At 41.5% G+C, this 12,455-nt stretch overlaps 1 protein-coding gene across 6 annotated transcripts in view; it reads right to left on the bottom strand.

The window, feature by feature from the left end:
• The window catches only part of DCAF1 (DDB1 and CUL4 associated factor 1), a 93,278-nt gene extending 81,206 nt beyond the window's left edge, over window positions 1-12,072 (bottom strand). For 4 of the 6 annotated variants that reach the window (XM_060161719.1, XM_060161718.1, XM_060161720.1 and 1 more), the window contains exons 1-2: window positions 11,934-12,072; window positions 2,844-2,961 (exon numbers count right to left, since the gene is read on the bottom strand). In XM_060161719.1, the coding sequence (XP_060017702.1) occupies window positions 2,844-2,953 (110 nt within the window). In that variant the 5' untranslated portion in view covers window positions 2,954-2,961; window positions 11,934-12,072. Of the gene's footprint in view, window positions 1-2,843; window positions 2,962-11,933 lie in introns of those variants that run through there. The other 2 variants (XM_060161723.1, XM_060161722.1) reach the window with 2 other exon arrangements.
• Between the last annotated feature and the right edge of the window lie 383 nt (window positions 12,073-12,455).

Below are 12,455 nucleotides of genomic sequence, written 5' to 3'. Positions count from 1 at the left end.
CCACTAACACTATCATCCCCATTCATGACTCTCTCCTCCTTTCAAAGGTACATCAATCAATAATCCACACACGTTAAATGCACAATACTTAAGATTCTTTAATTCACTGTGGCTGCACTTCAAGTAGCTTGTGATTAATAGTTCTTAATGTCCAATGCCTCTACAAATGAAAATCCACTTTCCACCAGTCAGCAATAATCCTTTCCCTAAAAAAAAACTGTACTTTCACATGTTCCCCATCTATCAAGAGCAATTAAGAACAAAGCATTTATCCCTGTTTAAACTGTCATAAGATCATAGTTCTCTTTATCCCTAGAGAATAGATCATTGCATAAACAAAGTTTTTTTTCTCTGCTATGATATTACAGATTAGATGTTAAAGAGCCCCATGTTCCAGAGGCTTCCTGCTCAGAAAAACCATGGGCATCCCAACCCAGCCTTTTTTTTTTCACTTTCTCTTCTTCCTTAACACATTCATTCAATAAAATTATGTCCCACACAGTTTACTATGTACCAAGCATTGGGCAAGTCAGTGTCTGAGGCAACACAAGGAGACACCAATAAAAATGAGTAGTACCTGCCTTCAAAAAAGACTTACAATTTAGTGAGGAGACACATGTAAAAAGATAATTATAATACAAGTGGTAATTAAAATGGGGGAAAGATTTTTTTTAATTGAAGTATAGCTGATTTACAATGTTGTGTTAATTACTGCTGTACAGCAAAGTGATTAAGTTATACATATATATACATATACATACATTCTTTTTTCAAATATTCCTTTCCATTATGGCTTATCATAGGATATTAAATATAATTCTCTGTGCTATACAGTAGGACCTGGTTGTTTATCCATTCTATATATAAAAGCTTACATCTGCTAATCCCAACCTCCCACTCCATCCCTCCCCCAACCCCCTTGGCAACCTCTATGTCCATGATTCCATTTCTGTTTCATAGATAGGTTCATTTGTGTCATATTTCAGATTTCACATATAAGTGATATCATATGATATTTACAGACATGATTTTTTTTTTTTTCGGTATGTGGGCCTCTCACTGTTGTGGCCTCTCCTGTTGCGGAGCACAGGCTCCGGACGCACAGGCTCAGCAGCCATGGCTCACGGGCCCAGCCACTCTGCGGCATGTGGGATCCTCCCCGACCGGGTCACGAACCTGTGTCCCCTGCATCGGCAGGCGGACTCTCAACCACTGCACCACCAGGGACGCCCCAAGACATGATTCTTGAACTGCTTCCTGAAAGGACTAGAGCTTGCCAGGCAGATATACCAAGGAAAGGCATTTCAGGCCAAAGAAACAGCAAGTGTAAAGGCACACAGACACTGGAAAATATGGTTCTATTCCTCTCTGAAGAACAACACTATGAGGCAGAAAAAGGAAGTACAGACTAAATCATAAATGGCCTCATAGGCCACTCTAAATTACATTTCATTCTGAAGGAAAAGGGTGCCAGGGAAGAATTATGAGCTGAGGTATGATATATCAGAAGAGGGTAAACTGCAGACAGAGGGATAATGCACACTGCCTAATGAGCCAGTCAAGACACGATCAATACCTAATAAAGGAAGTGCGAATGGGGAAGAAGAGGAAGCAGAAACCCTCAGGGCTTGGTGACTAAGTTGTGCTAGTAAAGGAATACACTAGGGAGAATGGTTTTCAGTTTTTAGTTTATAACTATTTACACCAAGGCAGGGAGCACAAAAGCACAAACTGTGAATGAAGAGGGAGGTAGGATGAAGATGATAAGCTCTATTTTGAACACAGTATGTTTCAGGTGTCTGTGGTATAACCAGGTAAACATGTATACACCAATCAGCTGAGAAATGGGTCTGAAATTTTTAAAAAGAGGAGTCTGCAGTGAAAATAGAAATTTGAAAGTTAACATGAGAATAATTTTTTAAATCATGGACAGAGATGAAACTATCTAGGTAGAATACTTAGGGTGAAGAGAGAAGAGAACCACAAACAAAACCTTGGTGCTAAAACACTGGCAGGAGAAGAACCTTGGAAAGAGAATGACAACAAAAGGGCCTGAGAGGAAAGGGAAGAAATTTTTACAAGGTTCAAGAAGTAGAGAGATAAAAGACTAGTTCCGACAGGGAAAAAAAATGGATTGAGAATTCATGAAGTGAGCCTTCCTTCCTTCCTTCTGTCTTTCTGTCTCTCTCTCTTTCCCTCCCTCTCTCCCTTCCTTCCTTCCTTCCTCTCTCTCACTTTGCTTCATCTGGGTAGCCAGAAATTATTTTGCTCTGAGAAGTGAGAATAAACTAGAGAAAGTGAAAAGAGAAGAAAGAGAAGTACTGAAGGCCCATTCTATTCTCCTGAGAAACTATTTAATGGCCTACATTATGTCAATGCTTATGCAGGGTCTGAATGAGTGTTGTAAGGTCAGACCCAATGACCCCATTGATTTTCTGGCAGAGTATCTTTTCCAAGAACAATCCTGAAATGCAGTGAAACTTTAAAGATCTCGTGTCATATACTTTTACAGAGCTGGAGATGAGTTTAACATTGTAATTTGGAAAATTGCTTCAAAAATGCTTTTCTAGTTTTGGGGAAATTTTTTTCTTCCTGCAAACAAATATTTTATTAAGTAGAACCATTAAAAAAACTTCTATGGAAAAAAAACCAAAAAGAATTCACAAAGTGAAAATGTTCTATAACATTCTCCAATTTTTCCTTTTTTTTTTTTTGGCCACGCTGTGTGGCTTGCAGGATCTTAGTTCCCCAACCAGGAATTGAACCTGGGCCCACGGCAGTGGACTGCCAGGGAATTCCCAATTTTTCCTTTTTTTAAAAAAGAAAAACTTAATTGTTCATACCTGGTAAGGATAGGTACCATGTCCTGCCCACTGCCATGTTCCTTTTCCCACTGCTCCAGCAGGGTAGTGAGCTCAGCTTTGGAGTCCACGTGTACCGCTACTGTAGTCATGACTTGGCCTAAGGAAGCAAAAAAAAAAAAAGAAAAACACACACACACAAATGAACACAGGCAAATAAACTTGACATACTTCCTATGAAAAGAAAAGTGAGGAGGGAGGAAAAAAGGGATGCACAAGCAAGGGAAATAACTAAAAGCATGGGAAATTTAACCATTGGACCCTGTAGATAATTTTATTTGTGGTACAGTGGGAAACCCAGGATTGGGAGCCTGGATACTCATCAAGTCATGACAAGTCTTTTCTTCTCTCTCAACCTCAGTTTGCTAGACTGTCAAATGAGACAGGGTACTGGATCAAAATCATGATTCTTAACCTTTCTAGGATCAGGAATTACTGAGAATCAGACAAAACCTATGGTTCCTTTCTCCCCTCAGAAACACACATACAGGTATCCCTGCTTTTCAGAGAAGTTCGCTTTATGCCATTTCGTTTTTATGAAAGAACTACATTAGTATCTGGTTTCGTTAACGCAAAGAAATCTGAAGAGGACTTCTGCTTTTACGAAAAAAGGCGAAAAGCAAAAACAGCGTTGTGTTTGCTTTGCAGCGCCATTATAAATGCAGTGTGCACCCCAAGCAGTGAGAGTGGCCCCGCCAAGCTCCTTCCATGGGAACTACACTCAACAGCAAGCTGCTACAGCTTTGAATTGTGCCTGTGAGCATCTGTGCTTTATCTCAATTTCTGTACATCCGTTGAGCAAGATGTGCCCTAAGGTAATTGCCTCTTCAAGTCATTTCAGTTTACGAAAGGTTTCACAGGAACACTCTACAATCTGTACCCATACACCACATGTATAATAATCCCAAGTCTAGATCTCTGAGGTACAAAGCTTTGAGGCTTTTTTTTTTTAAATACAGAATACAGCAAAAACTACTCCCAGAAATATTTTGCTCTTGTAAGTCTTCAGGGAAAGTTCTATGACAGATAAGCAACACATTCCTGTTGATTCTTAACAACAGATCAAGAACTGAAGTGGATATCATTACCAACATGAAAGCTGAGAAAGAATATTATAAACCCATTCGTCCTTCAGCCTTCCTAATCTGTCTCACAGCTAGCTGATCTTCTGGAAGGATAAGAGGCTGGAGAAAGGCATAAAAAGTTGCTGGGTTGAGTGATCAGCCCAGGGGTACAAAAGGACAGGGACGTGAGACAGGCTCTGAAGGAGCCGCATGTGACATCCACACGGGGAAGAGAGGTTTATAAGGAACTCCAAAAGGAATAAATGAGACCCAAACGTTTAGATGGTTTACAGATCAACTTCTTTGCCAAAGCAGTCTTAGGATCAAAATGTCAAATCCTGCCATGCAAAATGTGTATTTTCACAGAAATAGCAACTGTTCTGTAAAAAGTTTCAGTCCACAAAGGCATTACTAGCTCATCTAGGATTATTGTTCACTCTTCTACCATAAGACCAAAAGATATATATTTACCACCAACTCTCAAAATTTTAAACGTTTATGTTTTAATCAAGTTGACGCAATTCTAATAGAAGAGTGATTCATGTCACCTGAGCTACCCCTTACTCCAAAGGATATTTCCAAAAAAGAAAAGAAAAAAAAGTTAAAATGCTTTTCTACAAAGAATCCACATTTTCAGTCTTTCTAGCCAAAGATATACTACAGATGTGACCAACTAATATGGATTTCTGACCTTAACTTGAAAGACCTAGGCTGTATTTCTGACTGCAATCTACTAACTATATATGCATTTTTTAAAATAAATTTAATACGAATAATTATAGATTTGTAAAAAAAAAAAAAGTTGCAAAGATAGTAGGGAGAATTCCCATATACCCCTAACTCAGTTCAGGTTTCCCTAATGTTATCTTATTTTATAGTGATATGGTGTCAAAATTAAGAAACCAAAAACTGGTACATTATCTTAACTAAACTCCAGACTTGATTCAGATTTCACCAGTTTTTCCATTCATGTCCTTTTTCTGTTCCAATATCTCATCCAGGATACTACATGACATTTAGTTGTTATGTCTCCCTAGTGTCCTCTGGTCTCTGACAGTTTTTGAGTCTTTCCTCATTTTTATGACCTTGCCAATCTGGAGGAGTATTAGCCAGGGGGTAGAGAGGGGCAATAATTTAACCAATTTTTTTCAACAGTAAAATTTTATGCTAAGGTAAGAGACCTAGAGACTGGGCAAAGTAGTTATATGTGGTAACAACAAAATTAATCTCTTAAGACACATCCTAAAAGTGCAGGAAAGAGATGGCTTTACTGGTGCATTCTACCAAACATTTAAAGAAGAATTAAGATCAATCCTCAAATTCTTCCAAAAATTGAAGAGGAGGGACACTTCCTAATTTTTTACATAAAGCCAGCATTGCCCTGACACCAAATACAGATTAAAACATCACAAGAAAACTATAGACCAACATCTTTTATGAAAATAGATGCAAAACTCCTTAACAAAATACTAGAAAGATGAATGCAGCAGCATATTAAGAGGATTAGATATCATGACCAAGTGGGATTTAACCCAGGAATACAAGGGTGGTTTGACATATGAAAATTAATTAAAGTGGGCTTCCCTGGTGGCGCAGTGGTTGGGAGTCCGCCTGCCGATGCAGGGGACACCAGTTCGTGCCCCGGTCCGAGAGGATCCCACATGCTGCGGAGCGGCTAGGCCCATGAGCCATGGCCGCTGAGCCTGCACGTCCGGAGCCTGTGCTCCACAATGGGAGAGGCCACAACAGTGAGAGGCCCGCATACCGCAAAAAAAAAAAAAAAAAAAAAACCCAACAGCTAACATTATACACAATAGTGAAAGACCGAAAGCTTTCCCCCTAAAATCAGAAATAAGACAAAGATGCCTGCTTTCACCACTTAAACACTGTACTGGAGTTCTAGCCAGAGCAATTGGACAAGAAAAATAAAAGCCATCCAAATTGGAAAGGAAGAAGTAAAATTATCTTTATTCACAGATGACATGACCCTATATATAGTAAATCCTAAAGAATCTATAAATAAAAACTATAGTTAATAAACAAGTTAGCAAAGTTACAGGATATAAGATTAACACACAAAAATTAGTTGTATTGCTATGTACGAGCAATAAACAATCCAATATGAAATTAAGAAAACAATTTCACTTAAAATAGCACTAAAAAGAACAAAATGCTAAGGAATCAATTTAAGCCAAAAAGGCACAAGACTTCCACAAGGAAAACTACAAAACATTGCTAGAATAACTTAGAGAAGACCTAAATAAATGGAAAGACAGCCTGTGTTCATGGATTAGAAGACTTAATATTGTTAAGAAGGCAATACTCTCCAAAGTGGTCAACCGTCAGTACAATCCCTACCAAAATCCCAATGACCTTTCTTGCATTAGTGCAAACATCAATCCTAAATTTATATGTAATTGCAAGGGATCCTGAATAACCAAAGCAATCTTGAAAAAGAAGAAAGAGAATTCACACTTCCGACTTCAAAACTACAAAGTTTGATCATCAAAATAGTATGGTACTGTCATAAGGAAAGACATACATACCAATGCAATAGAATTGAGAGTCCAGAAATAAAATCTCACATTTATGGTCAATTGATATTCAACAAGTGGGCCAAAACCAGTCAACAGAGAAAGAATTTGTTGAAACACCATTAGACCATTACTAGAAAGACCAATGTTCTTTCAACAAATTGTGCTGAGACAACTGGATATCCACATACAAAGGAATGAAGTCGGACCCTTGCCTCACACCATGTACAAAAACTACCTCAAAATGAATCAAAGACTTAAATATAAGAGCTTAAACTATAAAACTCTTAGAGGTAAATCTTCATGACTTTGAAATTGGCAAGGGATTTTCATTTGACATCAAAAGTATAAGCAACAAGGGAATAGATAAATTGGACCTCAACATTTAAAACTTTTGTGCGTCAAAGTACATTATCAAGAAAGTGAAAAGACAACCCACAGAATGGAAGAAAATTTTTGCAAATCATATATCTGATAAGGATCTAGTATCCATAATATATAAAGAACTCCTACAACTCAACAATGACAAAAAAAACCTGATTCAAAAATGGGCAAAGGACTTGAACAGATATTTCTCCAAAGAAGATATACAAATGGCCAACAAGTACATGAAAAGATGTTCAACATCATTAGCCATTAGGGAAATGAAAAACAAAACCACAATGAGATACCAATCATACAACTAGGATGACCAAATGCAAAAAATTAGAAAATAAGCACTGGCAAGGGTATGGAGAAACTAGAATGTACACTTCTGATAGGAATGTAAAATGGTATAGCAGCTACAGAAAACAGTTTGGTGGCTCCTCAAAAAGTTTAAAAAAAAAAGTTAAACACAGAATTACCATATGACCCAGCAGTTCCACTCCAAGTTACATACCCCAAAAAATTGAAAACAGATATTCAAACACTTGTACACAAATGTTCAAAGCATATTCACAAGAGCCAAAAGGTGGAAACAACCCCAAATGTTCACCAACAGATAAATGGATAAACAAAATGTGGTTATATTCATACAATGCAGTATTATTCAGCCGTAGAAAGGAATGAAGTACTGAGTCATGTTACAGCTGTGGATGAACCTTTAAAACAATACACTAGGCAAAAAATGTCAGACACAAAAGGTCACATAGTCTATGATTTTATTTATATGAAACATTCAGAATAGGTAAATCCATATACAGAAAGCTACCTAGTGGTTGCCAGGGACTTGGGGGAGGGGGAAATAGGGAGTGACTACTTAATGAATGTAGGGTTTCCTTTTGGGGTAATGAAAATGTCTTGGAACTAAAAGAGGTAATGGTTGCACAACATTGTTAATCTACTAAATGCAACTGAATTGTGCACTTTAAAATGGTTAATTGTTAATTTATGGTATGTCAATTTTACCAAAATTTTTTTTTTAAATGGGGGGAAAAAAGGTCCAGGAGGGAATGCCTCTTGGATAACTTAAGCAATCAGCCTAGTAGGGCTTATAAAGGCAAAGTTTAAAAGAAATACTACCTCTAACAAAGGTCAACTCAAGGGCATTAAAATAGTAAAATTTTAGGGCTTCCCTGATGGCGCAGTGGTTGAGAGTCCGCCTGCCGATGCAGGGGACACGGGTTCGTGCCCCGGCCCGGGAAGATCCCACATGCCGCGGAGCGGCTAGGCCCGTGAGCCATGGCCACTGGGCCTGCGCGACCAGAGCCTGTGCTCCGCAACGGGAGAGGCCACAACAGTGAGAGGCCCGCGTACCAAAAAAAAAAAAGTAAAATTTTAGAGTTCAATTTAGAAACACACATGTACTTCTGGTATCATTTTCAAAATTTCCAATTAACTATGCCTAAAAATAATTATAACTTTGGGAATATTCACTTGCCCAGGGAAAATATAAATTTAAAATAAGCTAAAATAATAGTATCAATGATAATTCATTTTACTCTCAATGAAAGATTAACAAAATGCAAAACGTGCAGTAATCTTGTTATAGACAAGACAGTGAAGGTACATTACTCAATTCACCATGTTCCAAAGTGAGTTCTTTAGGTGGTATGCAGAATTTATGGCCTGTCTAATAGTGATACAATAGTTACCAATTACTGAATATCTGTATGAGATAGACATTTGGTTTAAGTAATTTATTTACATTATTCTGAATTTTCACAACCACCCTGCCCTTATTTTACAGATGAGGAAAAGGGCTCAGAGAAGTCCCCAAGACCACTCAATTGGTACTTGGTAGAAAAGGGGTTCAAGCATTCAAATTCCAACTCTGTCAACATACCTGTGAGATCTTGGTCAAGTTATTTAACTTCTCCAAATCTCAATTTCCTTATCTGTAAAATGGAAATAGTTGTTGCGAGGGTTAAATGATAACACTGTCCATACAATGGAATAATATAAAGCCCTACAAAAAATATGTAGAGGGAATTCCCCGATGGTCCAGTGGTTAGGACTTGGCGCTCTCACTGCTGGGGCCCCGGGTTTGATCTCTGGTAGGGGAGCTAAGATCCCGCAAGCCAAGCACTGTGGTCAAAAAAAGTCTTTATCCTGAAGGATGCCTGCCAAAGTATTTAGGGGTGCTGTGTCTGCAACTTATTTTCAAATGGTTCCACAAAATAAATATATACCACATCTACCTACTAAGAGAAAGCATGGCAAAATATTAATAACAAGTGTTGAATCTAGATGGATAAGTATTCATTTTCCATTCAATTTCATTTTACACGCAGAATTTATGGTCTAATAGTGATACAATAGTTACCAATTACTGAATATCTGTATGAGATAGACACCTGGTTAAGTAATTTATTTACATTATTCTGAATTTTCATCACCTGGGCTTCCCTGGTGGCACAGTGGTTAAGAATCCGCCTGCCAATGCAGGGGACCCAGGTTCAAGCCCTGGTCCGGGAAGATTCCACATGCCGCGGAGCAACTAAGCCCATGCACCACAACTACTAAGCCCGAGTGCCACAACTACTGAACCCCGTGCACCTAGAGCCCATGCTCTGCAACAAGAGAAGCCACTGCAATGAGAAGCCCACGCACCGCAACAAAGAGTAGCGCCCCCTTGCTGCAACTAGAGAAAGCCCACGCGCAGCAACAAAGATCCAACCCAGCCAAAACAAAATAAAATAGGAGAAAACTAAAAAGAATTTCCTTTCCTAATTTGGACCAACTCTCAGTACACTGTCAAGTGAGAAAAGCAAAGAACACTCTTTGCTTTTGCGTGTGTGTGTGTGTGTGTGTGTGTGTGTGTGTCTGTGTGTGTCCCTGGAAGAATATATAAGAAACGGATAATAACTATTACTTCTGTGGCAAGTAACTGATCTTCTGAAGTATAAAGGTAAAAGATTTTTTTCACTATATGTTACTATCCTAGCTCTACCATTTTCCACTATTTTGTTACCTTTTGTAACTTCTGAGTTAATCCATAAAGCCTGTTCTCTTCTAATACACAATACTATATGGCCTATTTGGCAAAAACTATCCCAAAGCCTAAAAAAAAAGTTCACGCGGGGCTTCCCTGGTGGCGCAGTGGTTGAGAGTCCGCCTGCCGATGCAAGGGACACGGGTTCGTGCCCCGGTCCGGGAAGATCCCACATGCCGCGGAGCGGCTGGGCCCGTGAGCTATGGTCGCTGAGCCTGCGCGTCCGGAGCCTGTGCTCCGCAACGGGAGAGGCCACAACAGTGAGAGGCCCGTGTACCGCAAAAAAAAAAAAAAAAAAAAAAAGTTCACGTTAATGATTCCCATAAGGTTAAATTCTGAAACAAATGCCTGTAAGCACTCTTCTTTTAAAAAAAAGAAAGGGGCTTCCCTGGTGGCGCAGTAGTTGAGAGTCCGCCTGCCGATGCAGAGAACACGGGTTCATGCCCCGGTCCGAGAGGATCGCACATGCCGCGGAGCGGCCGGGCCCGTGAGCCATGGCCGCTGGGCCTGCGTGTCCGGAAGCCTGTGCTCCGCAGCGGGAGAGGCCCCAGCAGTGAGAGGCCCGCGTACCGCAAAAAAAAAAAAAAAGAAAGAAAGAAAGAAAGAAAAAAACCCACTGGGAAAAAAACCCAAGTTTGGAGCTTCAAGTAAAATTTACCTAATAATTAGTATAACATATTAGATCATGTATAACAATACTCTATTACTGTCCATGACCATGACAGAAACAACATTGGTAACAAACCAACTTCAATCACTTCAAACACGTGGTTCATTCCACCAGATTCCTCCTCAATAAAGTTTAACTACTGTACAGCAGATAACATAGTAAAACACTGTGCTCAGCAACTACTCAGGAAACGTTGATCATAAAAGGATTTCCTTCATAGTTCCCAAATTCTGTATCTATTATTTCCTTTACATCCAAAAATATATCACCACTCGAAAATGGATAAGTGTAATATACAAAACCCAAATCTTGACAGCGTCAAGAAGAATAGCAAGTCGATTCCTAAAAAGTCTAATTATGCAAGCTTACAAAAACCTTAAAAGTAAACTGAGACAAGATTACAGGACAACACTGCCAATGAACCCCTCACTCTGTACATTAACAAAGCGTTTAGAACAGGAAGATGCTGTTAATAATTAAAACTTGTAGACTAATTAAAAGGCTTCATTGAAAAGACAGTAAGGAAAAACTGAGGCCAACGTGACATAGTCAAGGACGAGTCATCTGGGACTCAAAAAGACCAAAACTACTTCTTCAGCACAAGCAAAAGCCAAGCGCTAACAGTGCAATAAGAGGAAGTGAGACGCAAACCGTCTAGGAAGAGGGAGTTAAGCAAATGCCTGACATCCAGTTAAAAACGACTGTAACCCCCGGAAATAGGATCCCGGGAAGCTTGGCGGGCACTCCAAGGTTTGGCTCTAAGCTGCAGGACCCGGACACCTCTCCTTCCACCCCTCCCCTCCATCATGGGGGCGGGGGGGGGTGTGTGGGAGGAGTGCCCAGAGAGCCCGTCCCCCCTCGCCGGACGAAGAGCCGGGCGGGTGCAAGGGGAGGTGGCACGCGGCCGAGGGAGGAGAGAGCCGGCCCAGGTGACTGGAGCTAGAGGCGGAGACACAGTATGGGAAGGGGGCCGCCATACGACATGGAAGATGGAGCCACCCACCCCCACCCCCCGGCCCGTACGTAACGAAGACTAGGAGGACTGAGAGATAAAAGGTGATGAGAGGAATGAAAGGCGCCCCTCCCCAAGACAGGGGTGGGCACACCCTTGCCCCCCAATCCGGGCGGAAGAGTTACTCTTGGAAAGCTTCTTTTGCGGACTATAGGAAGAACGTGGAGGCCCCGCCCCTGAGCCAAGAATCTGGAGGATGAAAAGTACTGTCAGGCCCCGGACCAAGCCTCCCGGGAGGCCCGGCCCGCCCCCTCCCAGCCAGCGGCCCAGGCAGGTGCCGCCCCTCCCCCAGCCCGGCGCCCACTCTCCCGCCCGACCATGCACCCTGTCTCCTCGCGCCCCTGCCACAGAGCCGTCTCCCTCCCTTCCCCACTCACCTTCCCGGGCGGCTCCGCCGCTCCCCGCTGACCCCGCCAGCCGCCACAGCTCACACACGCCGCTTCAGGTCCCGCACTCTCTCCCCCTCACTCACACACAACGCGACCGCGACTCCGGAGCGGCCCACATATTATGCGTCACTCGTTCGCTACGTACGCTGCGCGCGCGCGCGCGCGCGCATCACCCGACTTGGCGCGAGGCTTGCTGGCAGGAGGCGGGAGGAGAACGCTAGGGCGAGCGGAGGAATATCTACGAGCGCCGAAGTCGCGTGGAAAATGAAGTTCCGCCTCTAGGGGCGGAGCCCACCAAGTCTTGATTGGCGCGTGAGCAGTTTTGCCCCGCGCGTTGACTTCTGGGGTTTGTAGTTTTTAGTGTAAACGAGAACTGCTACGTACTCATTGGCTGCTCAGGAAGGCGGAAGCGAAAAGCGAGAGACGCGATTCTGCCAGCCCAAAGCTAGAACGGCTGGATACCTTCCCAGTACTTTATTCGGCCCTGTGTGACAGGGAAGAGCCGTTGTT

The sequence above is a fragment of the Lagenorhynchus albirostris genome, chromosome 10, assembly GCF_949774975.1.
Source record: "Lagenorhynchus albirostris chromosome 10, mLagAlb1.1, whole genome shotgun sequence".
NCBI lineage: Eukaryota > Metazoa > Chordata > Mammalia > Artiodactyla > Delphinidae > Lagenorhynchus > Lagenorhynchus albirostris.
The sequence above is the reverse complement of the archived record's forward strand: the minus strand, read 5'-3'. Positions and strand labels throughout refer to the sequence as shown.